This window comes from Pollicipes pollicipes, unplaced genomic scaffold, assembly GCF_011947565.3.
Source record: "Pollicipes pollicipes isolate AB1234 unplaced genomic scaffold, Ppol_2.1 Scaffold_7261;HRSCAF=8764_pilon_pilon_pilon, whole genome shotgun sequence".
Lineage (NCBI taxonomy): Eukaryota > Metazoa > Arthropoda > Thecostraca > Pollicipedomorpha > Pollicipedidae > Pollicipes > Pollicipes pollicipes.
This window is the reverse complement of record NW_023597054.1, coordinates 34,731,492-34,757,596: the sequence shown is the minus strand read 5'-3', so window position 1 is coordinate 34,757,596 and position 26,105 is coordinate 34,731,492. Positions and strand designations below refer to the sequence as shown.

Genomic DNA, 26,105 nt, shown 5'->3' with positions numbered 1-26,105 from the left:
TTCTGACTCTGACACACACAGTCTGAACTTGGCAAAAGGGCGCATCATACCAACCAACCCCTGTTCTGGTGGCAATAGCCATCACAGTTTTACCCAAGATGGCAAGGATCCTTTGCACCTTTTTGCCACAAGAAACATGTCTTTCTTATTTTTTTGTTATCCAGTAGTGCAGTTATGCAAAACCATGAAACCTGTGCACTTGGATAATTTAACACATTATTGTATCATTTCCTTGATTTTTGGGTTGCTTGGATTCATCATCAGCAAGGCAAGATATCATGGGCTGGGTGGGATTCTCCATCTAGTTGGGAGGCTAAGGTGCATGTTGTAAGCTGGGGCCAAGTCTCTCTGGCCAGCCATGCCTGACACCTTTGTGTTAATTGTGGCATGGTAGGAATGGTGAACCATGTCTGTGCTCTGCTGCTGGTTCTAAAAGAACTTGTCTGCCCTGTCAGTGATGATACATTATCTGCAATTTGAAGATAAAAACATCAGAAGCAGCACTTTAGAAATTTAGTTATCCAGACTGATCCATAAATTATGTTGTGCATGGAGGGCAGAGGTGATTTCATGAACTGATCAATACCAAAGCATAAGGTGGAGATGGGGCATGGACAGCATAACATTACCTTCCAGTATGAAGCAAGTCATCCTGAATCTCTAAAACTATCACCACAGCCAGGGGAGGAGGGTTCTCACTTTTCACCTAGTGCAATCAGTGCATGACCACGTATAGAGGGGGGAGGGGGGGTTGAAAATGCCTGAAAATTAATTACACTACCTATGGATGGCCCCTTCCTCATCCCTCATGAGCTACACTACAGCTACACTGCCATGGTGTGGCTACAGCTACAATACAGCTTCCAATGACATATGCACAAAGCTTACCAAGAATGGGTAGTGATAGATATGGAGATAGGACAAAGACCAGATGTAACTCTTAACTTGGATGAAATATGGCGTAACAACTCACTAAAACCTTCAAGTCAGGCTCATAGATCTGGCACGTCCGAGCAGGTACCAGTATCATCGGGCACATCTTGAAAAGCAGTCAAAAATATACTTCCAAGAGTGCAGGCGTTCCGTTCATACGCTTCTCAATTCGCCAAGACATTATTACCTCCACAGCAAACAACTCACCCTTGCCAGTCCCCAGATTCACAGCACAAGCCAATGTCTTAACCCCGCAAACGACAAAGGCCGTTACCCTGACCAATAACAACCCACCCCTTCTCCACGTGCTGGCCCCGATATTATTCTATCAAAACAAACAAACGAGGCAAACTCGTTCCACTACGCGTCAGAGCTGTCAATTGGTGACCTCCATGAACGTTCCTTATGACAAAGCATTTGTTGAAGATCAAAACATGATATCATACAATGTAAATACTTACAAATACCTATTAAACTTTTTGTGATCATTGCATATAGGTTTTTGTTTTCCATAGTTTTTAAATTTTTTTGTTATAAAATTATTTATTATTTATTAATTTAAAATATTAGTATTTGACGTCACTATAACATGAAATTCTTCTACAACTTGACCCGACCCACACAACAAAGGGGCAGCTGTCGCTAAGAAAAACTGCGGTTCGTCGGGAGTATTCCATTTCTGATCATTCAGGAACAATATCAATACTGAACGGCGTGAGAAATGGGTTCTGCGGTGCCGGAAATCATGGGTGTCACTACGTCTGGGAGACGGGTGATCAGAATTGGAAGGGTCATACTGGAATGTGGGGAGCAAACTGACCTAACAGTGACATTTCGCATGGGAAGCCGTTAAAAGCGTGCGTTCTGTATATTCATTTGAGGGGGTGAATGAAATCTCATATTGTGAAAATCCGTGCCATGTGACCTTCCCTCCCAGTCGTTACGCCCGTGCGAGTGTCTGGTACTGGGTCGGTGCTGCTGGGCAGGATCGAGAGGGCGGCCCTGGCTGTCGTGGGCTGCCTGTCTGGATCCTATATAGGGTGATGAGCTATTGACATCCAGACACATCTGGTACTGGCGGTACTGCCGTCATGACGGCCACGTCATACACACATTGACAACCTTGAGAGCCCCCTGATCCCAGATCAACTGGCGCGGACCTCTGTTTTTTTTCACCACCTCCGAGCACCAACGTTCCGTTTCCTTGAATGCGCGCCTAGGTACACCCGATGATCTCAAATTTACCCCCCACCCCACCCCTCTTAAAAATTATGCCTCCGCGCCCCAAAAACGTGTTCGAGGGTCTGGATCCCACCAAAGAATGTCAACATCAACGCCATATAGTATCCATCGACGTCTGTTGCAGATTGCGCGGTATTTCCGATGTCTGTTGCTTCGAAGACGTTTCGATCTTGTCCTGTGCGCTTTCCGCCGCTCCTCGGGCCCACAGTCCGACTCAGTCCATTGTTCCCTGATATGGCGACTGCTTGGATCTACTAATCTGACGGTTGGTGGTTACATTTTGCGCGTCCCAAATTCTTCCCAACATTCACTCGCGATTGCATGTGGTGATTCTTATCGTTTCATCTCGCAGCGCAGCGACCAGCCCTGCTATAGCCTTAGCGTTCTGCCAGAGCTATTCAATGTTAGATTTAACGAAGTTGAGTGGTGTTCCGCGTTGAGAAAAGGGACGAACTGCAACAATTCTCAAGAATACTGATGGGACGACGCTCCCCAAACATGACTCCAATGGAATTTTTGGCCTTTTGGGGCCATACTTTCCATCTTAAATCGTCCTGATCTTAACTATCTATGAAATCACTGTGGCTTCGGTTGCTCCTATAGTATGCAGTAACAACCATACGCCAGTGCGACCATTTCAAGCGCCGCTTCCTGCACACAGAACCATGCTACCGGGCAATACGATCCGTTTTGTCTGTCAAGACATATCCCCAGGTACGCTGTCGAACATCGTGAGGCGATAAATTTCGCGTACAGACAGCCTGCCGACCCATTCAGCACACACCGCCAGGCACGGTCCCCGCCCGTAGCTTGGCGATCGAGTGAGGAACTACAGCCTCCCGGCCGGCATCTCATTTGTCGCCCCTGGTGAAAGCTGCCCAACTGGCGTTCCGACGCGCAGTCCGTCAGATACCAAGAGGTCCTGAATTTTTCCCACACTCCGCGGAGTCAGGCGGGTAACTACACACTCCATGTTGACGCGACCCTAGCGATCCCAGCGGTGGCTGGGTCCGTGCTCGGGGCTGACAGGCGGACGTGGAACAGACAGCCGCCGTGTCAGGCCAAGGTCTTATCGGCGGTGCCTCTGGCGCTGAAGTCGGGTGTAGTTCCCTATGTCGCAGGTGGCAAGTCAACCCCGCTCATCCTCGTGTCGACGGAGATCCTTCACGCTCCGGGCACAACTCTCGAACCCCACCTGTAATTGCGTCGTTGATACGAGACACAGTATTGACAAGGCAACGCACACTGTTCTATCCAGTCCCAATGCCGTCGGTAGGCATCACGGACCACGGCACACGAGTTCAGCCGGCACAGTCCGGCGGATCGGCGCACCGGCACCCGGCGCATCGTCGCAGGGCTAGTCGACCGCCGCCACACGCGGCGCCTGAGCGGCGTCCCGCCCGGGTCAAATGAGGTGCACGTCGCCTTTGTGCAGCAGCTTGGAGATGGGTTCGTATCGCAACAGGTACTGCGAGCCCTTCACCAGGTCCAGCTCCTCCGTCCTGGAACATCAACAGATGTAGTGACGCCATGGAGGACCGCAGGCCCTTCGGTAAGCGAGGCGCGGGGCGTCCGCAGACATCACACTGGTCCCGTCTGTTCTGGTCTGGCCCGTGCATCGCGTCTGGTCACACCGGCTTGGCCGGTGGTGATGCAATAAATCGGCCTCTACCATTCACAAAAGCCTTGACTAGCATGGTATTGCGCGTTTATTGCATCTCCCGGTGTTACACAACTACAATAGCTTGTCACCTGCCGTACCAGCCTTCCGCTGCTGTCCAGCTCCCCTGCAATATCCCGGAGCCGCACGCTGCCCCTCTCACCCCCATCTCTCCGATCCACAGACCTGGAGTCGCCGGCCTCGTCGGCGATGAGCACGCCGACGCAGTCGACGTCGGCCCGCAGGTAGACGTGCGCGTCGAGGCTGGGCGCCACCGTGGCCTCGGCCGCGCCCAGTCGGCTGCCCTCGGCGCTGGGCGCCGGCTCCGAGCCCGACTCGGGCTGCGAGGCTGACGCGCCGCTCGACGGCATGTGCCGCAGCGCCACCTCCTGGAAGTGGCTCTCCTGGCCCGCCTGGAACCTGCGCCCACCAGGCGACGGCGTGAGGGAGCCGGCGAGCCGCTGCTGGTGCTCTCAGGGCGTGGGGATGAGCACTTCCGGCCGAGCTGCCCCATCGGGCCGTGCTCACTACGTCGTTTGGCGTTGCGGTTGCCGGGTCAGCGGATAGCGAAGGTAAACCCATCGATAACAGCTGAATTGATGACTTAGCAAACTGAGTCTTACATGCTCTACGTATGCATCAGAAAACACGTTATCCAGGCTAACCCTGCCGGTGCGACACGGGCGTGAGTCATGATGACGGCGCGACTGACTCTGTGGCGAACTTGAGCTCCTCGGGTGACAGGCGGCGGCGCAGCTCTTCACTGGCCAGCAGGTGGCGGTGGTAGAGCTCGATCTTCTGCAGTCGGCAGCGCAGGTAGCTGGCGATCAGGTACCGGATCCGGTCCACCTGGCCGGCGGCGGGCACATCAGTGCGCCGCCCGCGTCCCCGCACCAAGGCGGCTGACCCGGCTGACAGTCGTCATCGTCCTCAAATCCGCCGAGCACTGGTGCGTGATGTGCATAAATCGCCCTTTGTCACCGTCATATCACGGCTGGGTAGTGGCAATGACTGACGAGGTCATGTTTCCGTGCCACCTCTCGCTCACCTCCATTTTGTGGATGGATATTTTGAAATCCGTCTTGCTGACCCGCTTCAGGTTGGCCTCCATCTGATGGATCTGGTCCAGCATGCAGTCCACGACATCGCCGTCGTATTCCAACAGCTCGGGACACATCCGCTCGTCTATCCACGACTGAAACAGTGCAGGTGAAGACCTACTATTATGATGGAAGATGTCACGTACATCGAACCCACAATGCGGCACATCTGCCGAGCCTGTGAACGTCCCAGAGAAACAGTGGAAACTGCGAGATCACCCTGACAGCAGATTAAGACTGGATTTACAGCACTGTAGCCCAATCATTCGTCACTTAGCGCCCACAAACCTTACGCCCCTTGTCGCAGGGACCCCTGAAGCCGAGCACAAGCTATACCATTGCGGTCAATAACCAGGTTATACGACGCCATTCTGCCGACATTGGCACATTAAGACCAGACCAGGCAACAAGCATCTCGACGTCACTGTGCGCCAGCCGGCTTCACCAGGTCGGCAATATCACTGGGGGAAAATAAGGGGGGGGGGGGGGGAAAGTCACTAGAAGCCCATATGACGACTTGTTTTCAAAGTAAAACTAGGCGATGGTGCCACTGCGTGTGAACATGGATGCCTTTTGAGACGAACCTGTCTCAACCTCTGAAGGATATCCGCTGGTGTTATATCTTCTTGCTCATCGCCACTGCCGTCAATTATTTCATCGTCTTCCATCGATGCCATCCTGCAGACAAAGGCGTGTCATAGACATGCCTGCGCTTGATTTCGCTCCGACGGAATCGATTAAAACTTTCAATCACAGCCAGTGGGGTTGGTTTGACTATACTCCGGGTGGCATAGCATAATTGTGAGTGGACTCTGGTTCCGACGCCATTGTAGTCGCTTAGATGCGGTGCCATAGGGCGCGGTGAAAAGGCAGGACGTGTGAGCACAAGTTGCCCTTGATAGGAATGGCTTGCAGCCGATGGCAGCGACCGCGCTAAGAGTCAAGTGGTGTGAGTCAGTTGGGTGGTGGTGAGGATGGTGGTGGTGGTGGTGGTGTGGGTGTGGATGTGGGTGTGGGTGTGGGGTGTGAATGGTGGGTGGGGGTGGGGGTGGGGGCTCACAGAAGTATTCCTGTCCATGCAGTACTTGAGACTAAATCACAGCACAAGATGGGTGCTTTTTCCCAGTCTGACAAGTGTCTGGGTCACTGGATTATGCACTCCTTACTAGTTTAATGCCAGGTTCAAGATGTAAAGCTTGACATACTCATGAAAGGCACACAAGGATGGTTTCTCTTCCCAACTCAACACATACTTTTGTCTCCAACCTTTTATCAAACAGGACTGCAGAAGGGGGTTTAACATGCTACAAAATGCTGCAAAACCAAATTTTGGTTGATCCTTGTTGGCTAGCACCCAATAGACCCCTAAATATGACTCAAGATTAATATGACACTCGTCCTGAGAACCTGTAACAGTGGTGCTTGACAACTAATTTGACATCTCTCCCAGATCAAGAATGCAGTGATTCTAGTTTGAAGTGTTGGAATGTAACAGCCTTGCATTGCACAAATAAAGGGTCATGAATGGTGTGATTCCAGTGTCATGTTGAAGGCCAATTCAGATATAAGTCAAGAAGTAGATAGCTAAAGCTGTCAGTCATCGGCAAATGCAGGGGTTTTGTGCCACATGTCTTACAAGATCACAAAGTTGCATCCTAACAGAAATTTTGAAACAGGCTTCAATACATGTCACTATGTACATCATCACTACATGCCAGTGCAAGGACATATTTTCCCACAGCCAGACAGCTAAAAATCCATGTTACACCAGAACGCTGATGGTGACCTCATCGAAACAAAAGTTTCACGGCATATATGCAGCATATCACAATCTGCTAGGTTTGGCACTCACCACCAAAAATTTCAGAGCATAGAAGCAGTGCCTCCAGGAAAAAGTATGCATTCATTGTAACTTTAAGTGAAGATGCCTCAAGAGCAGTTTGTAAAGCAGAATTCTAGAGCTATTTGGCATGAACTGAGTCTGACATGCACCTGCTTAAGGTTGGTGCAGAAAATTTAGTAATTTGTTGTCCAGTGGTGCATATGTTTTGAGGACTGTAGCAAAACTACCTCTTGAAAATGAGTGGAACTTAAAATGCTTTTCAACTTCAATGCTATCCACCCTTTACCTCATTCTACTTCCATTGTGCTTGTACAATGTCTAAAAATGTCAATGTGTGTAACTCGCTTCTGTTGTTTAGGCACATGTTGTGTGTGAACATATCCCATTGCCTGCTGGCCCCTTATTCCTATGGCAGAGGTCAAAATTTGAGTTTGAGTAAACTCAGGCAAAATGGAAGAAATTAAAAATAGAACAAATTGGGTTTAGGAACAAAAGCAACAATTCCAGCACATGCATGTCACTCAGCAAGTCCAAGTCTAGTGAGCTGACAGCTTACTTAAGTGCACAGAGCCCATGTATGAACACTTTGGATGCTACAATTGCAATTTCAAGCAAAACTATCACAGAACACTTTTCAAGTAGATAAAAGTTGAGCATTTTACACGATTTGGATTGGCCCAAAATTGATGCACATGTCCTCTAGGTTACACGCGCTAACTTCACGTAAACATTAGGAATGGGCATCTGGGAATATTTGATGAGCACTCAACGGAGCACAAAAAACCAATGCTATTGACATGCACATAAAACCTAGTAACTAGAGTATTAAAGGAGTACATGACTCATCTGGCAACTTTAAAACGGTTCTACGCTGCTTTCTTCTATAACGCAAGAGTCGAGGCTCTTGAAAGGCATTCCGCCCCCATTAGTTACGCGCATTACCTGCGCAGCGAGCCGCAGTGCGTGACAACACCGTAGTTTATGCTTTATCGCGATGCGTAGCCCACGCAGAAATCCACATATATTACAAATTTAGCGCGCGGGATTTCGATGATTGGAAAGCGGAGAGAAAAAATCTCAAAGATACGGAATAAATTATCGGTAAAATCATCAGGTTCGCGTAAATATTTATTTAGATTATTGCTAAAATAGACCACATATGATATTTCAGGCCGATTACTTTTATGCAGCGCTGCAGTGGGGCGATTTTGCAATTCTATACCAGAGTTTCAGTCGCTTGAAATTTGGTAGCTCCCACCCGTAGGCAGAATGACGTAGTTCCTTTTGGTGGTTGTGTACCCTTCAGAGATTTGTCGAAAACCTGAAAACAAGAGCGTGATCAGATTAACAGAAGCCAACAGAACTGATTTCTCTGATAAAATTTCAGGCGACTTTGAAGCTGCATGACATTTTTGCTTCATTTTTCGCACAACACATTCTACATGATTTATTCTAAAATTGTTTCAAGGGCTACGTTAGTTGATATTTATTTTCCTTTCGTTGATTGTATGCGGTCATAATATCGGTCCAAAATCGTTTGAGCACATTATGTATCACTTGCACTCATCATTTGCCTGACTTATGCCTAAAGAGCGCCGTCATGCCTCGGTTTAATGATAAAGAACTCTTTCATCGGATTTCAATCCTACAGTACTTGAACGATATCTCCTGCGCTGATCTACTGCGTGATCCAAGAGGGAAAGTGTCCTGCTTGTTTGTCGGGCAGAACAAGTACCGTAGAAGGCGGTCGTTTAGTAGGAGTACTTTGCGGTGCTGCCAAACAATTGCGTAACACAGTGAAAGCCTTGACCATGACCGTGTGTTTCAGGTTGGAGGCCCCGTATATTAGCGGAAGCCGGCGCGCGTGTGAGGTGTTCGTGCCGGTAATGGTTAGGTGAAGCACTGAGGAGGTCGTGGGACGCTGAGGGACGAGGTTGTGGGGTTGGACTCAGGCTACGTTAGGTACTGGCAGGCTTACAGCAAGGCACCGCTTCGTATCAGCAGAATTGGACCAAGTCTATAAGCGTCTGCTGGAGAAAGGCTTCATACCGGCTGAACGACCAAGGCGTCCTAACTGGGTGTGTAGATACAATAAGAAGCCAGACAATGGTTTGGGACCGAGAACGGGCGAGCAACCATTTGGTGCCCTGCAGCAAGAAATAGATTGAGATTGGTCTTGCGATAATCTAGCTGGATGCATGTTCTTATAAACTGCATGTGGTTGACTTAGCCCCTGTCTTGACACTTTTATGAAAAAGTTGTGTTATTACCAAAGCACTCATTCTGCTTCCTGGGTCTTTGTCTTGTTTTTCTCATAATTTATATGCATACAAATGTTTGCAATGCCTTAGTGGCAGATGCTTCTCAGAAAAGTATGATGCCTTTTATATGATGTGCTGCACTTTTTCCATAAAGTTTTTTTCAGAACATACTGTATACCAGAGCATTAAAAAAAGACTCAATCTTGTGTGAAATGCCTGAAATCCATATGAAGCTTAATTGCTTAAAACATTGCTGCATTTAACTTTTCTTCCAGCCACTACATTATGCATCAAATATGCCCTTCCTCTGCTACCTATCATTGTGCGAAGCCCATAACTTCATGTGATACTAAGAAAAAGCTAAGAGTTAAGGAAAACCATTGTTAAAAATGTTTTGAAAGCTGTGTGCATGCCAAATTATTTAAGACATTGAACTCAAAACTGTCAAAACCATCATATTTGTCATATGATATACTCTCAAACTGATAGCTCTAAACTTTTCTAATGTGGCAGAAGAAATGTTCAGAAATACTGCTAAATAAGACAGTAGCATTAGCTGTATTCCTCAGACAAAAACTGGGAAAATGGAGATATAGAATTGAGATATGTACTGCAAGTCCAAACTTTTCCATACCATAAAACCACCTGAAAGCAATTTGGTAATGAGGAGCCTGATTGAGTCTCTTGCTCAGGAACATGACAATGCAAGTAGAAAATTATTTGCTTGTATTATGCAATGCCGAAAGGTCATTATTGCTTTGAAAATCTGGTTCTTTGCCCTTCATTCATCAGAATTTGTTCATACATATTCTGAGCTGAGTGGATACTGATAAATGCATTACATTCTCCACTGGCAGTTTCATCACAGTTTTTTCACTAAAAACTTATCCTATCAATAGGTTAAGTGAAAATGAGTTGGAGCATTTAAAGTTTGTGAGCAGCTGCATGTTTTGTGTTGTGGGAATGCCTGTAGATGCACTGAAATCAGGACATTTCTTCAATATCTGGCATGATTACTGTGCCAAAGTTGATTTTACATCAAGCTGCCTGTGGTCATGTCTTGATATTGACATGTTTGTCTGGGGTCATTCCATGATGTGTAAGTGCATTGCTAGATGTCAGCAGGATCTTGGATGAGTTAGTGTATCGGTGGACCGAATGTGGCAATGGATCACACCCTGGGACAGTGTTAACATAGGGAAACAGTCATGGCTCAGGGGTGATGCGTTAACCCGTGGACGCGGTGGCGCCGGCGAGTCGCAAGCCGATCGTGCTGTGGGTGGGCTCCAAAGTAGTATAAGAGGTGCTGCTGGGGGCGCATAGACAGAGTCTCTCTGTCGACGTCGTGTGCGGCAGTTCGCCGTTGTGTGTGGGGTGGTCCAGCCGCGATGGGACCCCGAATACAGTTAGGCTGCCCCTTGCACCGCCGGGAGGGAGGGGGCAGGGTACACGTATGCAGCGAGTTGGCTGGTGTGATCGATAGCTGGGGGGGGGGGGGGGGACGCAAGCAGGCCCCTCCCCAACATGTCAGCGGTGGCGGGGGCGTGCCGGGCGGGCCTCTCCCCCGCGGCGTCAGCGGTTGCCAGGTCCCGACGACGCTGCGTCTCCAACGCACCATCGATCGTGACGCGTCTTCAAGGTCAGCGGCGACGCCAGTCGGAGATGCGGCCGTGGTCGAAGAGGCTCGCGACCAACGAGACGGCGGCAGGCGCTGCCTGAGCACTGGGTTCATAGTTGACCTGTCTGTCATGACTTAGCGTCTCGTCCTTCCAGTGAAGCCGCGAAGTGTCATGTGTAGACCGCAACAAATCAGCCGTCTTGTTTGTTCCAGACTGTCGCAATGACGTCAGGACAAGGACAGTGGCCAGCGGATGTCGGCATCACTGCCATTGAAATATATTTCCCGTCCCAGTATGTCGACCAGGAAGGTAATACATGATACGTATTTCGAGGCATTGAAAGGATTACATGACTGGGGCGTGTGGATAGGTACGGCGGTGGATGTGTCGATAAGTATGCCGTCGAATTGGCTGTTGTATTGATGTATCTAAAGACAAGGTGTACTGCTTCATTGCTAACCTCTGATTTAGCCGCCGGATCTCTTGCCCGCTGGCAGCTGCTTCAGTCCATGTATGTCATTCGTGTTTGCTAACATGCATATTGTTCTGTCATCATCTGCTGGGAGCTTGACCAGTCTTTAACTGCAGCCGGGTTGCAGAGCTGGAGTCATTTGATGGCGCGTCCGCCGGTAAATACACCATCGGTCTGGGCCAGAAGCGCATGGGCTTCTGCTCCGATCTGGAGGACATCAACTCGCTGTGCATGACAGTGGTCCACAAACTCATGGAGAAAACTGGCACTGGTGAGTCGCCCGACGCCGCCTCGTGACGTCAAAGGATTTCCAATTTCCTTTGGCTTCCGCGGATAATTTGATGTCTGTAGAAATCCATGGCTGCATCTAGAAAGACAGACGTTGTTTCTTCGGACTGCTTTTCGCCTAACCGGCGTTTTGCATGGCATCAGTAGACCACTTTAGCTTGATTACCTCACGATGGTCGAGTTTCGTGGACTGGGCATATGTTTCGCGCCTGTGCCCAACGCGCGCGCCCCATCCTGCCAGCGCACTGTGCCGTCCTGAGCGCTTCGTCCCCCGGCAGCGTACGAGGCGATCGGCCGGCTGGAGGTGGGCACGGAGACGCTCGTGGACAAGTCCAAGTCGGTGAAGTCCGTGCTGATGCAGCTGTTCCCGGCCAGCGCCGCCGCCGACATCGAGGGCGTCGACACGACCAACGCCTGCTACGGCGGCACGGCGGCGCTCTTCAACGCGCTCAACTGGGTGGAGTCGTCGGCCTGGGACGGCCGGCTGGCGCTGGTGGTGTGCGGCGACATCGCCGTCTACGCCACGGGCAGCGCGCGGCCCACCGGCGGCGCCGGCGCCGTCGCCATGCTGGTCGGACCGCACGCGCCGCTGGTGGTCGAGCGGGGTGAGTCGGCGGCCGGCCGTCGGCCCCGACACGATGTGTACGTCTGACAAACGGTGCGGGCGTGGTTGAGATTGCCCCTGGGCCGGCTGTCGTTTGCGCTGGGCCAGGGCTTGTTTGTCTGCGGCCGGCGGCTTGCACCTGACTGAGGTGTGTCCGTAGCCGGTCGTTTCAGTTGAATCGTGTCTGCAGACTCGGCATTGCATTGAACTCGCTCCGATGCAGGCCTGTTTGGGTGATGAGGGATATTGTCGGAGTCGAGGGAGTTTGACTAGGCGGCAGTGCGTTAGCGTCAGCAGCATGTGCGGATGCGTCAAGGAGCCATGCTGTGCAGTCAGCTGACTATGTGCGGCGGCGTCAGCCGACCCTGTGCGGTGCAGTTGGTCTCGTCACGGAGCGCCCGCTCTGTGCGGTGCGGAGGTGATCTCGTCACGGAGCGCCCGCTCTGTGCGGTGCAGAGGTGATCTCGTCACGGAGCGCCCGCTCTGTGCGGCGCAGAGTTGGTCTCGCCACGGGGCGCCCGCTCGGTGCGGTGCAGAGGTAATCTTGTCACGGAGCGCCCGCTCTGTGCGGTGCAGAGTTGGCCTCGTCGCGGAGTGCCCGGCTGAGCGGCCCGCTCCGGCTGCCGCCCGCAGGTCTGCGCTCCAGCCACATGCAGCACGCATACGACTTCTACAAGCCGGACCTGAACTCCGAGTACCCGGTGGTGGACGGCCGGCTCAGCATCCAGTGCTACCTGAGCGCGCTGGACCGGTGCTACGGACGCTACCGCCAGAAGGCAGCGGCCCTCCCAGGTGGGTCCCCTCCCGGCGGCCAGCGGTGACCGCTCTCGCGGGATTCAGCAGCGCTCCCTGGTCCGGAGGGGTCACGCAGCCGCCGGCATGGTCGGCCGGCTGCTCAACTAGGAGTGTTCCAGCGGGCTATCAAATATTGCACACGCGAGATTTACTTTTTTTGGGAGGGGGGGGGGAGGAGGGACTTCCAGTGCGTTCGCCCGGACAGATTTGGATGTCCTTCAAATAATCTTGCGTGTTGTGTAGGTGAAAGCCATTATCGCCTATCGCTTGATCAGTTCCACTTTGTGTTTGATCGGTGATTGTTGATTGTTTAAATCCATGAATTACCTTATGCGGTTGATTACTTCAAGAAATTGCTTAGATTATTGACCTCATAACACCGTGGGAAATCAGCACTAGTGGGAGCTAGTGCCCGCTGGTCTTTGCTATCAACCAGCCGTGCCCCAGTGGTGCGAGGGGGTTGGTAGAAGCGTACAATTACCCTGAACAACATTGATAATGGCGTAATGGTCCTGTACACTGGAGGGTGTTTTTTGTAGTTGCAGTATGTCGTCAGCTTTTGGAATACACATGCTTTAATGGATTCGCGACGTTAAAATAACTTGTCATTATTTATTGCGTCAGTCCTTTTGGGGTGTCGTGTCGCTCAAAACAGGAAGCGGGTCATCCGGAATGAATGACCTGGGATCGTATCGTCCTACAGAAACAATATGTTGCGACCGACGCACGTTGCTTTCCGGTAGATAACACACTTTTTGCGCGATCCATTTGTGCCTTTGAGGTTTGGTACAACCTTGCTCGAGAAACGAAACATCCGGCATGCAAACTTTTCTTGCGACTGTTTTCGGAAAATGGTTCCCAATTCGTTGGCTCGAATAACAACACCTTGCAATTGCAATGTGTCATGCTGCGAGGAAGAGTGTCATATGATTCGAGTTTGGCCCCTTTTTCCCCTCCTGTGACAAGGCGGATAGCGATTTTTCAACTGAAATCAGTGACTTAACATAAGCAGTGTGATTATTAATAGGTGCTTTGCCATGTCCCGTCCTTGTGGTCCGGGGCATTGGCCAAAAGTATTGCGGTTTTTTTCTTTATGACACAATTCGATTGCAATATACTGGAAGCTGGCAACCTTAGGCACTATTCAAAGGCGAAGGCGTCTGCCTCACTCTATAGTCGTTAGTGTCAGATCTCGCTAATGGCTGCCGGCTTCACAATGCCCGTGACATCTATCACTTGGAGACAGGCAGTAAACACTTACAAAGTGACCTCCACTGCTTCGGCTGCGCGTGTCGCCCTGCGCTCTAGGATACCCACCATAGATACCTACCTGGAATGAACCAAGCTCAGGTTGTGTCATGGAGTGGTTTCACTTGGTATTTTGTTTAGGTGGAGTAAGAGATGAACCGTTTATGTAGGTTTGTCATCAATCACTGGACTCCAGCAAATATGTCGTGTGGCAGATGCTTGAAGTCAGACAAGCCACGTGGGCAGCAAATAAACCATGTCACATGTCTACTTCTGGTCACGAAACCAAAGTTTGCATGTAGGCACCCATGCTCCCCGTAAAGGTGGCTTTATAGTTACAACCTATAAAACCTGTGGCTCTCACCATTACAACCGGAATCTATTTGATATTTTATTACTACTCAGTGAGAGTCATTCAAGATTGGCACCGCATCCTCCTGAAATGATTTCGGGGTCATATCAAGTGACACAGCGCTGCGTTGAGTGAGCTTCCATCGACCCCTGAGCGGCAAGGACCCGTCGGAGTCGATTTCGCCAGGGCCCGATCGGCGCCAGTCCGCTCCCGACCCCAGCCTCCCGCCGTGCGGCCGTGCCGTTACTCTCCGGTCGCCGCCGGCGGTGACCGCTCCAGAGCGGCGCGGACGCAGCCGCGGCGATTCCGCGCCTTCCCGGATCGTAATCGTCTCGGCTGGGTTCACTGACCGGCCGGCGCGCGCCGCGTACCCGCGCCATGGCGCGCCGCAAGGTCGGAGGGCGTCAGCGCGCCGGCCACGACCGCCGGAAATGGACGGAACGCGCGTAAGGCGGTGGGCCGTTAGAGGCATGCGCGCGGGGAAACTCAGTCGGGGAATGGGTCATCAAGTCTGGCCGCTGGTACGACCTTGTGGATGTTGTCGCAGCGGTGGTTAAAGGTGCTGCTATTTTGCATGCGTGAGATCTGCGATATGGCGGATAATGATGTCTCCAGCACTAGCATCAAACATTTTCTTTTCTTTTACGCCTTTAGAGAGCCGCCGTGCTCACTGGGACTGGCTGCCATCGCACTCATACACATGTATGTATTTATGTTGACGCGGCAACGATGGTACCATTGACGGACAGCAATCAGTTTGCATTTTGTATTGGTTTGCCATTGATATCCTCACAGTTCGATATGGTTATGTCTGGCCAAAAGCTCTATAAACGTTTTGTATTTGACACCATTGTTGGAATATCCAAAGTGTCGGCCCGTAGCCCGATCAGCGAAGTCCAGTTGCAGCAACCATCAGGCTTGTCCGGCAGCATTATCCACGAGCTGGTATTCTCAGAAAACGCGACAGCCAGATGTGACACACAGCAAAACGCATAACAAAGTTAACACGCAGGCTGACCTTTGGGTTTGTTATCACATGCCATGTTTTCCCCTCGTGTCAACAATCCGGCGCTGTAGCTGCTTGTACAGCAGCTGCCAGCAGCACAGCAATTCCTCGCGCCGGTGGATTCCCTAGCAGGCGTGCGCCATTGCATTCCCTAGCAGGCGTGCGGTTTTTGTCCGACCGTTCTGCGGCAAACACCGGATGTTTGCGAGCGAGCTACGATCTCGTGCTGGGAAAGTCCCGAAGAAACGGATGGTATGACGTAGTTGAAGCCAGGGTGTAGTGTCACAGCTCGGGCAAGAAATGGATGGCGGCGCAAGTGGATGTGTTTGCCGAATTGGTGCAGTGGAATCTGTGCTCAATTCTAAGGGACAGAATGGAATAAATATAAACCTACCGATCGGCCATGTTCTGGAGCGCTGAAATAAGCGGTAATCGATAGAAAATACACGGAATGGAGTCGCCTTGTGAGCACTCGATGTGTGCGTATCCGTTCACGGGCCGTTGCGTCGTCCAGACGATTTACTGCTGGGGTCGAGGGCGTCATTCCGGCGCTGGAGCCGCGGCTTCCAAGGTTGTTTATTACTCAACATTGCAGTGTTATGCTTGCAATGCCCATTTTCCGGCGTTTGGCGCCGGTGCTCCAAAGTATGAGTGTGATGGACGAAGCCCCCCGTATTCCGTGTCGAGATTGGATGGTCCGAATGTTTCGTGCTGCGGCGGTGGTGGGGCTGGATATCTGGAGTGGGCGCGCTGTGGCGAAACAAGCTGACGCACTCCTTCTTTTCAGGCGGCGGTCCAGTGACGGTCGACTCCTTCGACGCCGTTCTCTTCCACTCGCCGTTCGGCAAGCTGGTGCAGAAGTCGCTGGCCAGACTGGTCTTCAATGACTTCCTCGAGACGGACGCCGCCGCCGTGCCCGAGCGGTTCCCCGGACTGGAAGGCGTTCAGGTTAGTGAACCGCAGCGCGGTGAGACGCTGTGGTCAGCGGGCGACAGCAGAGGCGCTCAGGTCATGGAGGGGGGGGGGGGGTGGCGGATTGAGACGCTCCGAGAGGTGGACGGGAGCGAACTGGGACGTGTTGATCACGTCCAGTGGCCGGCTGTCCGTCGACCCGAAGTCGCCTAGGTTACCGACGCGGCCAGGACGTGGGGAACGATGCGTGTGTTACGTCGAGCACCCCATTCCGTAATCCGTGCTGGTTGGTATCACGGCAGTTTTGCGCCGGATGCCCAGGCGAGCGCGGCCAGGGTGGCACTGCCACTCTCAGGATGGACCCGGCCGCTGGAGCTGGCATGATTCCCCGCTCAGTCAAACGAGTGCTGCGCCCAGGAGCAAGACGCTGGAGGAGAGCTACTTCGACCGCGACGTGGAGAAGGCTTTCATGGAGCGAAGCCGGGCGCAGTTCGAGCAGAAGACAAAGCCGTCGCTGCTGCTGGCCTCCAACGTGGGCAACATGTACACGCCCTCGCTGTACAGCTGTCTCGTCTCGCTGCTGGTCAGGTGAGCGCCTTCACACTGCTCTTGATTACTAGAAAATGTGCTGAAAGCCCTGGTAATTTGCAACGCTCTCACTCGTGTTACAAGTTACACGCTAGTTTCCAGTTTCCAGCAGCAGCGAACGCCCGAGCCGTGGCTAACACAACTGTGGCAATGCAGAGCAATGGAGCTTAAGTTAAGTGTTCAAGGACTTTTCCGCGTGGCTTTTTAAAGATGCAAAGCTCACCAATGTTGTTCACTGGAATAAGTGATCGTTCTCGAGTGTGGACAGATTCGCTCGCACCTTTACGCAATAGCTATCGGTAAATGGCGTTGAACGCAGGCTGATTGGTTTCAGCAAAAAGCCCGACGAGCTGACGGGGAGTCGGATAGCGCTCTTCTCGTACGGATCTGGACTGGCGTCGTCACTGTTTTCGATCCGGATTGCCACCACCAATGGATCCGGATCTCGCCTGGAGGCATTGGTGAGTTTGGCGGTTCAGAACAGCTCACGCGTTTACAATTTATTCGATGTGTGTTTCTGTACTGTATGTAGGGTATAACAAGGAAAATGGTATGAGAATGACAAACACCCCAAGACGCCACGAACGCAGAGGGTGAAAGCCTACGTAGTCGAAAGTGTTTGTCAAGTTGTTGGACAAGAACTGATGGGCTCCAAGAGACAGTAATGGGTGGCAGAAGGCGGCACCAGAGCGGGGCCACGCAGTGTGACAACGACCAGCGAGACTGGCGGGACAAGCCGCTGGCAGCGGATCAATTAAAAAAAACTGCATATCCCTTTCCTCATACCTGCCCGCTCTTGAAACGGCAGCTATGCAGAACGGGCGGCCGCGAGTGCCGCCGAGCTCCTCGACGGGTCGGGGCCTGCCGCCTCCGTCCGCCGTTGTCACTGCCGACCTTGGTGCCGCGAATAGCGCGTCCTGTGTACAGCGGCGGCGGTGGCGGCGGCGGTGTGCGGCGCCCCTTTGTCCGGGCTTGTTTGCATCAGCGGTACCGGGTGGGGCCGGTTCCCCGGCGGATGCCACCCGGCGAGTCGCGCCGCGCCCCGCCGCGCCCGCTCTAGGTCAAGTGAAGGGCGGCGGACGGAACGTCCCGTCCCGCCCGCCTGCCCGCCCGCTGCTGTTGGAGGGGTTCCCACGGCGGCGCGGGGTCGCACGTGCTGCAGTGTGACAGGCGGCAAACGTCGAAACGGGTGGTCGGTGCGCCCGGGGGTTCGGCTGGGGCTCTGATCCCGTGCTGGGTTGCTTCCGTCGGAATGCCGATGCACGATGTGTAAATTGGCGTAGGCAAGCAGTTAACTAGAAAAGGCATCAAGGACGTCTTATATTCAGTAGTTTTTTTAACCTCTTATTTCCACCAACGTCTGTCATAAAAGGCATCAAGGGCGTCTTACATTCAGTAGTTTTTTTAGCCTCTTATTTCCACCTACGTCCGTATGTGATGAAGTTCATTCTTCCGCGTGAAAAAATCTAGCACTGCGAGTAGTCAACATTTACTTAATGCAATGGAACACCAATGTTCCGTTTGGAAAACTTATGGCTCCTTATCCGAAGGACGGAGAAAGTGGGTCATTATTACCGTATATATGTAAATTATCAATTGCAGATACAACAGCAAAGCGTGTTGTCCCGAACGTCACGTTTCAGTGGCTGGAACTACGGTCACCATGAACGACGACACAAATGATGTGGATATCCATCCAGTCCACTCGTCTGGACTGCCGGGAGTCGGCGCTAAGGCTGCATGCTAACTCAATGCCAGTCATCTCTGTCGTCGCATTCTTGTTCATGAAACGAAGAATCCAGCACTTTGAATTGGACACAGGATCGCTTTGCATTCGTCTGACTGAACTGAAAACACCAATTTTACACTCTTCAACGTAGTTTCTCAGATGGAATTAACGAAGAGTCGGTCCGTCCAATTTTCCTATCCGTGGTAGGTATGTAAGAGGCAGTTGCTCGGCATTCCTTAGCCGCCTTTTTCCACTCACTCAGTCCCAGTTTTGGGGAAATACAGCATGCTCTGCCGAACGTCGCTTGACCTGACTCCGTCGTTACCGGGCCGGGTCCGAAGCAGTGGCCAGCTACGCGTTGCTCTCTTCCGAGCACCCGTCTGTCGGCACGGGATCCCAACAACGGTGTAGCGAGGTTGCGTCAACAATGAGGCTTCGCGCCGCTTCATAGTGCATGCTGTTTGTGGCCTGTTGAGCGGCGACTGCACCGGCGGCCGCGGGAGGGCGGCGAGAGCGGGGCCCGCTGGCGGCTCTGGACAATGGCTGCTTCGTCGGGTGGCACAGCCGGCGCTCGGTCGGTGCCCTGCCTGGTCGTCTAACGCGCGGGCGGTGTAAATTTCCTCCGTTGAACGGATGCTTCAGCCATAACAATGGCCGCCTCAAACGTCATCTCTGAACTTCGTATCCCGGGACGATCTCGTCGCGCGTTTTCTCTCGCCTCGGATTTGAGATAGGTCGTGCCGACGTGTGACACGACCTGATTGGCTGTGCCTGTTGGCGACGTATGTGACGTCCGTGGGTCGCCCTCGACGCCGAGCAGTGTCGCGCGGAGTGGTCCCCAGCATCTCGCGCGAGACAACCCCGCGCCGCTCAGCGTCGGCCGGCGCGCGAGTCGACGCATGTAGCCCAGCGAAGGGAGACTGTAGGTTCAGCGTGCAGATCTGATGTGGACATTTGGTGATGTGTCTCTTCCATCGAGACGCGGAACCAGCGAAGCCGAGGCCTGCTGTGGTGTGGCCGTGCCTTCTTAGCAGCATCGCCGCCGCCGCGCGGGCCGGGCGCCGCCGTGACGTCACCAGCGCACAGCCGACTGCCTTCCCCGCTTGGTCCTGTCCACTGTTTCGTCTATCTTCCGCCGCTGGCTCTGCCTCGCTCTTCGCTGCAACACCTCGCCTCGCCTCCGTGCTGAAGCGACGGTGCCGGGGTGGAGTTGGGATGCGCCGCGTGTCCGCCTGCCGGGCGCTCTCACGGGCTCAGCGGCTGGGCGGTGTGGGAGCGGGCGGTAACGCGGTGCCCTCCTGTTCTAGCTGGCGGGCGTCAGTGACGTGGTTGGCCGCCTGGAGGCGCGTCAGAAGGTGGAGCCGGCCGCATTCGCCGACACGATGCAGCTCCGCGAGCAGTCGCACCACCTGGGTGGGTAGCGGATGGGCCGCCGCCGGTCGTACGCCCTCCGCGCTGAGGCGCAGGGCGATCTGCGACACTGACCAAGTGTGACCAGCCAGTTAGGTCCGATGCAATGACTGCTAAATGAGATAAATATTTGTACCGGGTTGACGGTAGACGCTGCTCCAGGGCACCATAATCTTCATGGATATCGTTAAAGTGATGTAAATCACACGTACGAAAAAGTTCGGCGAGGTTTTCTGTGAGGTGTTTTGTTCCCTACGGCAGCGCATTTCTTGCGTCGCTGTACCAGTTGGGGGATTTTGTGGATCACCAAATACTTGTTGATTCGTTGTGCTTTTTGTTCGTTGAATGCTGCAGCACCACCACTCGCCGGTCGCTCGCTATCTTCGCACAGCTGCCGCGGGTCGCCTGGCGTCCCGCCGCTCCTGTGCGGGCACCGTGTGACCGCGCGTCCCTGTGCCGCAGCTCCCTACGCGCCCAAGGCCGACCCAAGCATGCTCTTCCCGGGCACCTACTACCTGACCGGCATCGACGAGAAGCACCGCCGCCAATACGCCCGCGCCACGTGATGACGTCACATGCTGGCGCCGTGCGACGGCGGTGACGTGCCGGCACGGCGCCGCACGTGCGCCGCCGGCGCCAGGGGTGCTCGTTACTGGTGGTGGTGCCGTGGCCGCGAGGTAGCGCCATAAGCTCCCGGCTGGCACGCGTCAACCTGGCGCCTGCAGGCTGGCGCTGTCCGGTGCAGGTGGCGCCACCGGTGCCCGTGGCAGGTGATGTCAGGACGTGCGAATCAAACAGGAACACGCCAATTCAGTTTTCGAGTCAGCTTTTAAGAAAGCAGTTACATATAATTGAATGGCTGCCGACTATCTAGCGTAACGACTGTTTTGGAATATAATGCAATTTTCACTATCTGGATCTGAAGCATCCATCGGTTCAGCTATTTGCTAGTTTAAGTGGGACACGCCAGTTTTTTCGCGGAGTCCCGCTTTTGAAAGCTGATCAGTACAATAATTTTGGCATATGCGGTAGCGGAGTATAGTCCTTGTAACACCGGAATGGCGTCGAGTGTCACCGGCAATGTGGATGAACTTTCGAATCCGTCTGGGGTCTTGCAATTAGCGGACCATTTAGATTGGTGCCAGTTGGCGTACGCCGGGCCGATCAATCAAAAGCTGTGGCTTTTGCGCGTATTTTGCCGCGTGTCTGGCGATTGTGGGCCACGTCTTGCGCCTGTCCGTCCTCGATCGTTCGCGAGTAGTGCGGGAGAGGCCTTGTTACCCCCGTCGGACGGTGCTCCCCCATGGAGAGCCGGCGATTGTTCAAGCCTTTGTAATATTTTGAGCCAGTCACTGGCCCGCCTCGTGCCTGTCGCGCTGTCTCCTGGAGTATGACGCGATTCGAGGCTGCGTTGCCCGTTGTCATAATTGATGGTGCGATTGCCGCGTTGTTAGCAGTACTTTACAACATAATACTCAGCGCTGTCGGATCTGTACGGAAACGGAGCGCGTCGTGCCAGTATTCAGCCCAGGGTGTGCTCGGAAGACAGAGGGCCTGTGCCGGCCTGCGATCGTTTCTCCCGAGGGCTGTTGTGAGGGTGCCAGTCGTAGTTTAAGCGCATAGCTCCCGTCACCAACCGAGACCAAAGCACGTACGTGTAGTTTGCTTGTCATTCCGTGTTTCGTTGTTGAACGGCCGGACGCTGTCGAGCCGTGTTGGTGCCTGTTGCCGGACTGAGACGCGGCTCGGCAGCGAGCCGATGGCTAGAGCGTGCCCGGAGTCGCGGCCGGCTGTCGGAAACGGCTTGCCGTGTCGGCGACGGGTTGTGCCAAACGTGGCTGAGGTGCTGACGGGCGTGCCGTCCGCGAAAGGAGGCGGCGGTTGACGGCGATCGCTGCGTGGCTTTGAGATAAGAGCAAAAGCCGCGGTTGGATAGGTTTAGCCCGGTCATAAAATGGTATCCGTTGCGATTTCGGCCACCATAGCGTGTGCCAGGCCTGGAGTGGGCAGCGCGCGTCACGATTAGCAAGTATTATACCGGACGGCTGTAACCTTCGGCGTTATTGGTCATGCCTTGCTGTTTGGAAAGCGGACCTGTCTTCCCTGTCGGCTCTGTTTTTGCTGGTATCTGTTTACTAGGTTTTAAGTGAAAGGCCTCGATGCTCGCAGCATTGCGCGAGTCATGCACATATCTTTGCGTCAGATGGTATTTGACCTCGTTGCACGCATTGCAACACATGGGTCCGTTGGTCCCTTGAATCTTGGATTGTGTAGGTTTAGCTCAGGTATGATTGCACACCTATGAAGCCATTGGCAGGATTAGTTGTCTCGTACGGATGGTGTACCGGTGATGGCCAATACAGACGGTGGTGGTGGCTTGCGTTTGCAGTCCTGAACACAGGCATGACGGTCCCTCCGCGAGTCACCGGTGGCCTTTCACGGTCTGTAGTAGGTGACTGTGGTCTATTAGTCTGTTTTTGAGGCCGTTCTGACATCATCCAGCCTACTGGGATCACCGGGAGGTCAATACTGCGACCCTGCGCTGTGCTGACTGGTGGGGGCTGTGATCGGCGGCCGGCCGGCCGCTGTCTGCACGCGGGCGCCGATTCAGATGAACAGCGGCCCTTAAGCTTTCGTGAACGTGGCCGATACTCGGAATAGATAAGGGTGTTTGGGGACGTGGCTAAGGCTCCGTGGTGATACATTGCATGCAAATGATTTGGTGTCGCGCGGGGTCAAAATATTGAACACGGAGCATTACGGCGGATTGCCGAAGCACTTGAACCCCGTCGCATTTCTGTCCGGAGAAAGCGAAGGCATAATTATCCGTTCAACCGGACGGCACGACCAGAGTGGTGCGTTCTGAGCTCACGCAACGAGCGATGCTCAGTGGGTGCTGCGAACCCAAAGCCACCTATGCAAACCTTTTGGATTGTTTTAACGAGTTGAAGGTCATGGTGAGCGCGTTCTGTCCATAGTACGGCAAAAATGGTGAGTGAACAGGTTCGCTGATCGGCACATTTCATTCTTTTTATTCTATTTTATTTCGATTAGAGCCCTTCGGCTAGCGCTGTCCAATTGGTGCCTACAAGTTGGCAATGCTGCCATCACTGCAGGAGACTCCGCTACTGAGCTCAGAGACCCCTTGGGGCGCGCGGGCGCTCGGGCGGGGGCTCCGCCAGAGCGGCCAAGTAGCTGGCTCCTGACTGCCTTATCTGCGGGAGCGGTACACGCCCCGGTGAGACGGGGCGCGGCCAGAACTGAAGATGACACGCTAATAATAGAGTACAATGCGGATGGTTCGTGGCTGGCACCGCTGCAAGCCTCACGTTATTTGCACCTTAGCATAAGGCGGAATGGCAGCTTATACAAGTGTCGCCCTTATTGGCATTATCAGTGGATCTGAGTGTCATAGGCCCATGAATGGATGACAATGGCGATGGGTGGGAAAGCGAGTCCGGTTGGCCAGATAGCAAGCTCGTTCCAAAGTACGGCTTCCTTTGTACGCCTTTCATTATTTCATGTTGTCGACCCACTTGCATAAGGAAATTTAGCACAAAATTTGCATCGAACTGGAAGGCCTTTTTTCTTGGTAGCCGGTCTTGGTCGGATGCCTCTTTAGCACGAATCTGCATCGCGCCAGCGTGTGACGGTGGGACGCGCCGTGGGGCCGACACGCGCCGGGCGTGGCAGTACTGGACCGAAGCTGCGGCGCCAGCCCCAGCAGTCTGCCGCAGCAGCTGGGCGCGGTGCTGGTTCGTCTAGCGGAGGTAATCAGCCTGCCATGCGAGTGGCAGCGTTGGTGGGCCGGGACGTCATGTCCCTCGAGGTTCCAGATGAACCGACTCGTCCATGGGGTTCTGTGAGTTTTGCGAAGGGTCCTGGACTTGTCAGTGATATTAGGGTAAGTCAGTGTTGTGAGAACACTCTAAGGCCTTGTGCCTCCTCTATCTGATGGCGTCCTTGGTCTCGTCTCCACTCCTGTTGGGTGTACCCAAGAATGTTGATGTGTTTGATTGAGATCGCGCGAATGGTATCCTCGCCGACAGTTTCTTCGAATGCAGGTCTAACAAAGAATTGTTTTAATACAAAATGTGTCATTGGATCAATCAGGCGTCGAAGCATGTAATCATGTTCATTGCACATGGACTGGTCCCATGAGCGATAACGCGTGTTTTGACACTTAAGGTCCAACCGACGACCTGGAGCTTCTTGCTGGGCCTCCAGGCGGAGCATAGAGTTGTGGGGAACACACCGATGAAACAGTACAATCAGCATTGTTGCCATGGAAGTGGCGCGGAGTACCGGCGCCCCTCCCGCCCCGCTCTACCCATTGGTAGTGCCCCTGGCTGTGTCGATTCGCGAACAATCCTAACTGAGATGCTGAAAAATGAGCGGAGAGCAGTCTGGCTTTCAACCCGTGCAGTGAGGCGGACACATGCCCAAACCAAGGGATATACATAGGCCATCGAACCACTTCCGCATTTTATCGAGCGTCAGATCTCCGTTCCAGCCGGATGAGCCGCTCGCCACCGGGTGACTCCTAGAAGTCCATGCATGGGTTGGGATCAGTGGTGAACTTGTCCCAGATGAGGTACTGGCGGGCGGGCGTGATCTTGGTGCGCGTTGAACAGCTGGACTAGGTCACAGTCGTCGGCCAGGATGTTACCGCAGCTGAAGCCTGCCGAGTCGGACAGAACGCGTCACACACCAGGCCCCGCGCCGGCCAGCCACGATCACCACGCCAGCTCGGCAACCACGCTGGCCCACCGGAAAGTCACTTGGGTGCATGCTTTGAAATCGACATATCGGGCCAGGCGACGTTTCAGGCTTTGCAACACATCAACCAAGCCACGAAAATTGCGCCAAGTCCTGAAAGCAGAATACAATATCGCACGACAGCGTTGCATGGAAATGACATGGTCACCAGCGGCTTGTCTGATAAAACTGGCAGCCAGCACGTGTTTACTGCCCCGCATGGGACCGCCGCCCGCGTGTGATGCGCGCCGCGGTGACGTGCTTGCGTGGTGATAACGGCCCGCCCGGGTATGACGCGGGCCGGCGACCGATACGTGCGGTATCATCGCTGAAATTGTGGACGAATCCAGACAGGCTCCAGCCAGGGTCAGCCAAAAACAACATCGCCAGTAAAATACAAAGGGCCTGTCGCCCTACTTCAGCAAGTGATGGGACCGCATGCAACGAGAACATAACGTGAAAAGTCAAGTGCGCTCATGACTTTGCACTGTTCACTAAAACGGACACCAAAACGGGCCTCGGATATCCACGGACCCCGAACGTTGGCGCCACAAAAGGACGGGGCAGATGTATAGTAAATTTGTTTTCAAAGTTTCAGGAGGGCACAAAAACGTCTGAAGGTTCCATTTAAAACAAAGGCATATAAAGTTTCTCTGTAGTCACAGCTCTGTTGGGGCACCCCATGTTGGTTTGTATTGGAGGGAGTGGGGGGGGGGGGGGGGGGGGGGGGGGGGGGGGGGGGGGGGGGGGGGGGGGAGGGAGGAGGAGCCTCGAGGTACGGCCCGCTTGTCACAAAAATGATCTGTGGGCGTATGGAAGTGCTTAACGTGAAGAGTACGCAGACGATTATCTTATATAAATAGCCAATGTAGTAAGTTCTAACCCTCGGAGTCACGTTTCTTAAACAATCCTTTAAGGTTTCATTTCGTCGAATAATGCAGACAGACCCGACACAGACAGAGAAAAAAAGATAATGACATTGTATGATGCGTGTTTCCTCCCCATGGCGTTGCCTTGTCTTCTTTTTCAAACCATCGTCTCTAGAGCCTTCAAAGCCGCCGACTTCCCGCTACGTTAATACGGCGCACTACCGCTATCCCAATTTCGCCTTTCGCATTCATAACAATCAACTTCCCTCCCGTTCCCATTATCAATACACGACGACACAAACAATGTGAATAATGGGCGCCTACGTCGGCCGTCCATTAAAACACCACATGGCCAAACCCCGCAGAACCGCCCGCCGGCCGGTGCTCGCAGCGTCTCGCGCTCCCAGGGCGCCCGC

The 26,105-nt window shown here is 53.4% G+C and overlaps 3 protein-coding genes across 3 annotated transcripts in view; 1 reads left to right on the top strand and 2 right to left on the bottom strand.

The window, feature by feature from the left end:
* Window positions 1-3,580: 3,580 nt before the first annotated feature.
* Window positions 3,581-7,835, bottom strand: LOC119111344 (DNA replication complex GINS protein SLD5). Its single transcript, XM_037235161.1, has 6 exons — window positions 7,721-7,835; window positions 5,520-5,613; window positions 4,884-5,030; window positions 4,548-4,684; window positions 4,022-4,255; window positions 3,581-3,677 (listed from the first exon to the last, which is right to left on the bottom strand). The coding sequence occupies exons 2-6, from the start codon at window positions 5,610-5,612 to the stop codon at window positions 3,581-3,583; spliced, it is 708 nt and encodes a 235-aa protein (XP_037091056.1). The 5' UTR covers window position 5,613; window positions 7,721-7,835.
* A 773-nt stretch (window positions 7,836-8,608) lies between these two features.
* LOC119112591 (hydroxymethylglutaryl-CoA synthase 1) lies at window positions 8,609-20,894 on the top strand. Its single transcript, XM_037236808.1, has 10 exons — window positions 8,609-8,856; window positions 10,871-10,967; window positions 11,258-11,401; window positions 11,697-12,023; window positions 12,656-12,814; window positions 16,211-16,385; window positions 16,756-16,923; window positions 17,258-17,384; window positions 19,960-20,065; window positions 20,525-20,894. The coding sequence occupies exons 2-10, from the start codon at window positions 10,880-10,882 to the stop codon at window positions 20,626-20,628; spliced, it is 1,398 nt and encodes a 465-aa protein (XP_037092703.1). The 5' UTR covers window positions 8,609-8,856; window positions 10,871-10,879; the 3' UTR covers window positions 20,629-20,894.
* Window positions 20,895-24,605: 3,711 nt separating this feature from the next.
* LOC119111343 (membrane progestin receptor gamma) overlaps window positions 24,606-26,105 on the bottom strand; it is a 7,001-nt gene continuing 5,501 nt past the window's right edge. The window contains exon 4 of the mRNA XM_037235160.1: window positions 24,606-24,659. Coding sequence (XP_037091055.1) covers window positions 24,606-24,659 — 54 coding nt within the window. The remainder of the gene's footprint in view (window positions 24,660-26,105) is intronic.

Coding starts and splice junctions, on each gene's coding strand:
- LOC119111344 (XM_037235161.1), bottom strand. CDS start 5,612: ATGGCATCGATGGAAGACGATGAAATAATTGACGGCAGTGGCGATGAG. Junction 4,256..4,547: donor GAGCTCAAGTTCGCCACAGA/GTCAGTCGCGCC, acceptor TGGTGGGCGCAG/GTTCCAGGCGGGCCAGGAGA. Junction 3,678..4,021: donor GACGAGGCCGGCGACTCCAG/GTCTGTGGATCG, acceptor TTGATGTTCCAG/GACGGAGGAGCTGGACCTGG.
- LOC119112591 (XM_037236808.1), top strand. CDS start 10,880: ATGACGTCAGGACAAGGACAGTGGCCAGCGGATGTCGGCATCACTGCC. Junction 10,968..11,257: donor CCAGTATGTCGACCAGGAAG/GTAATACATGAT, acceptor GCCGGGTTGCAG/AGCTGGAGTCATTTGATGGC. Junction 12,024..12,655: donor GCCGCTGGTGGTCGAGCGGG/GTGAGTCGGCGG, acceptor TGCCGCCCGCAG/GTCTGCGCTCCAGCCACATG.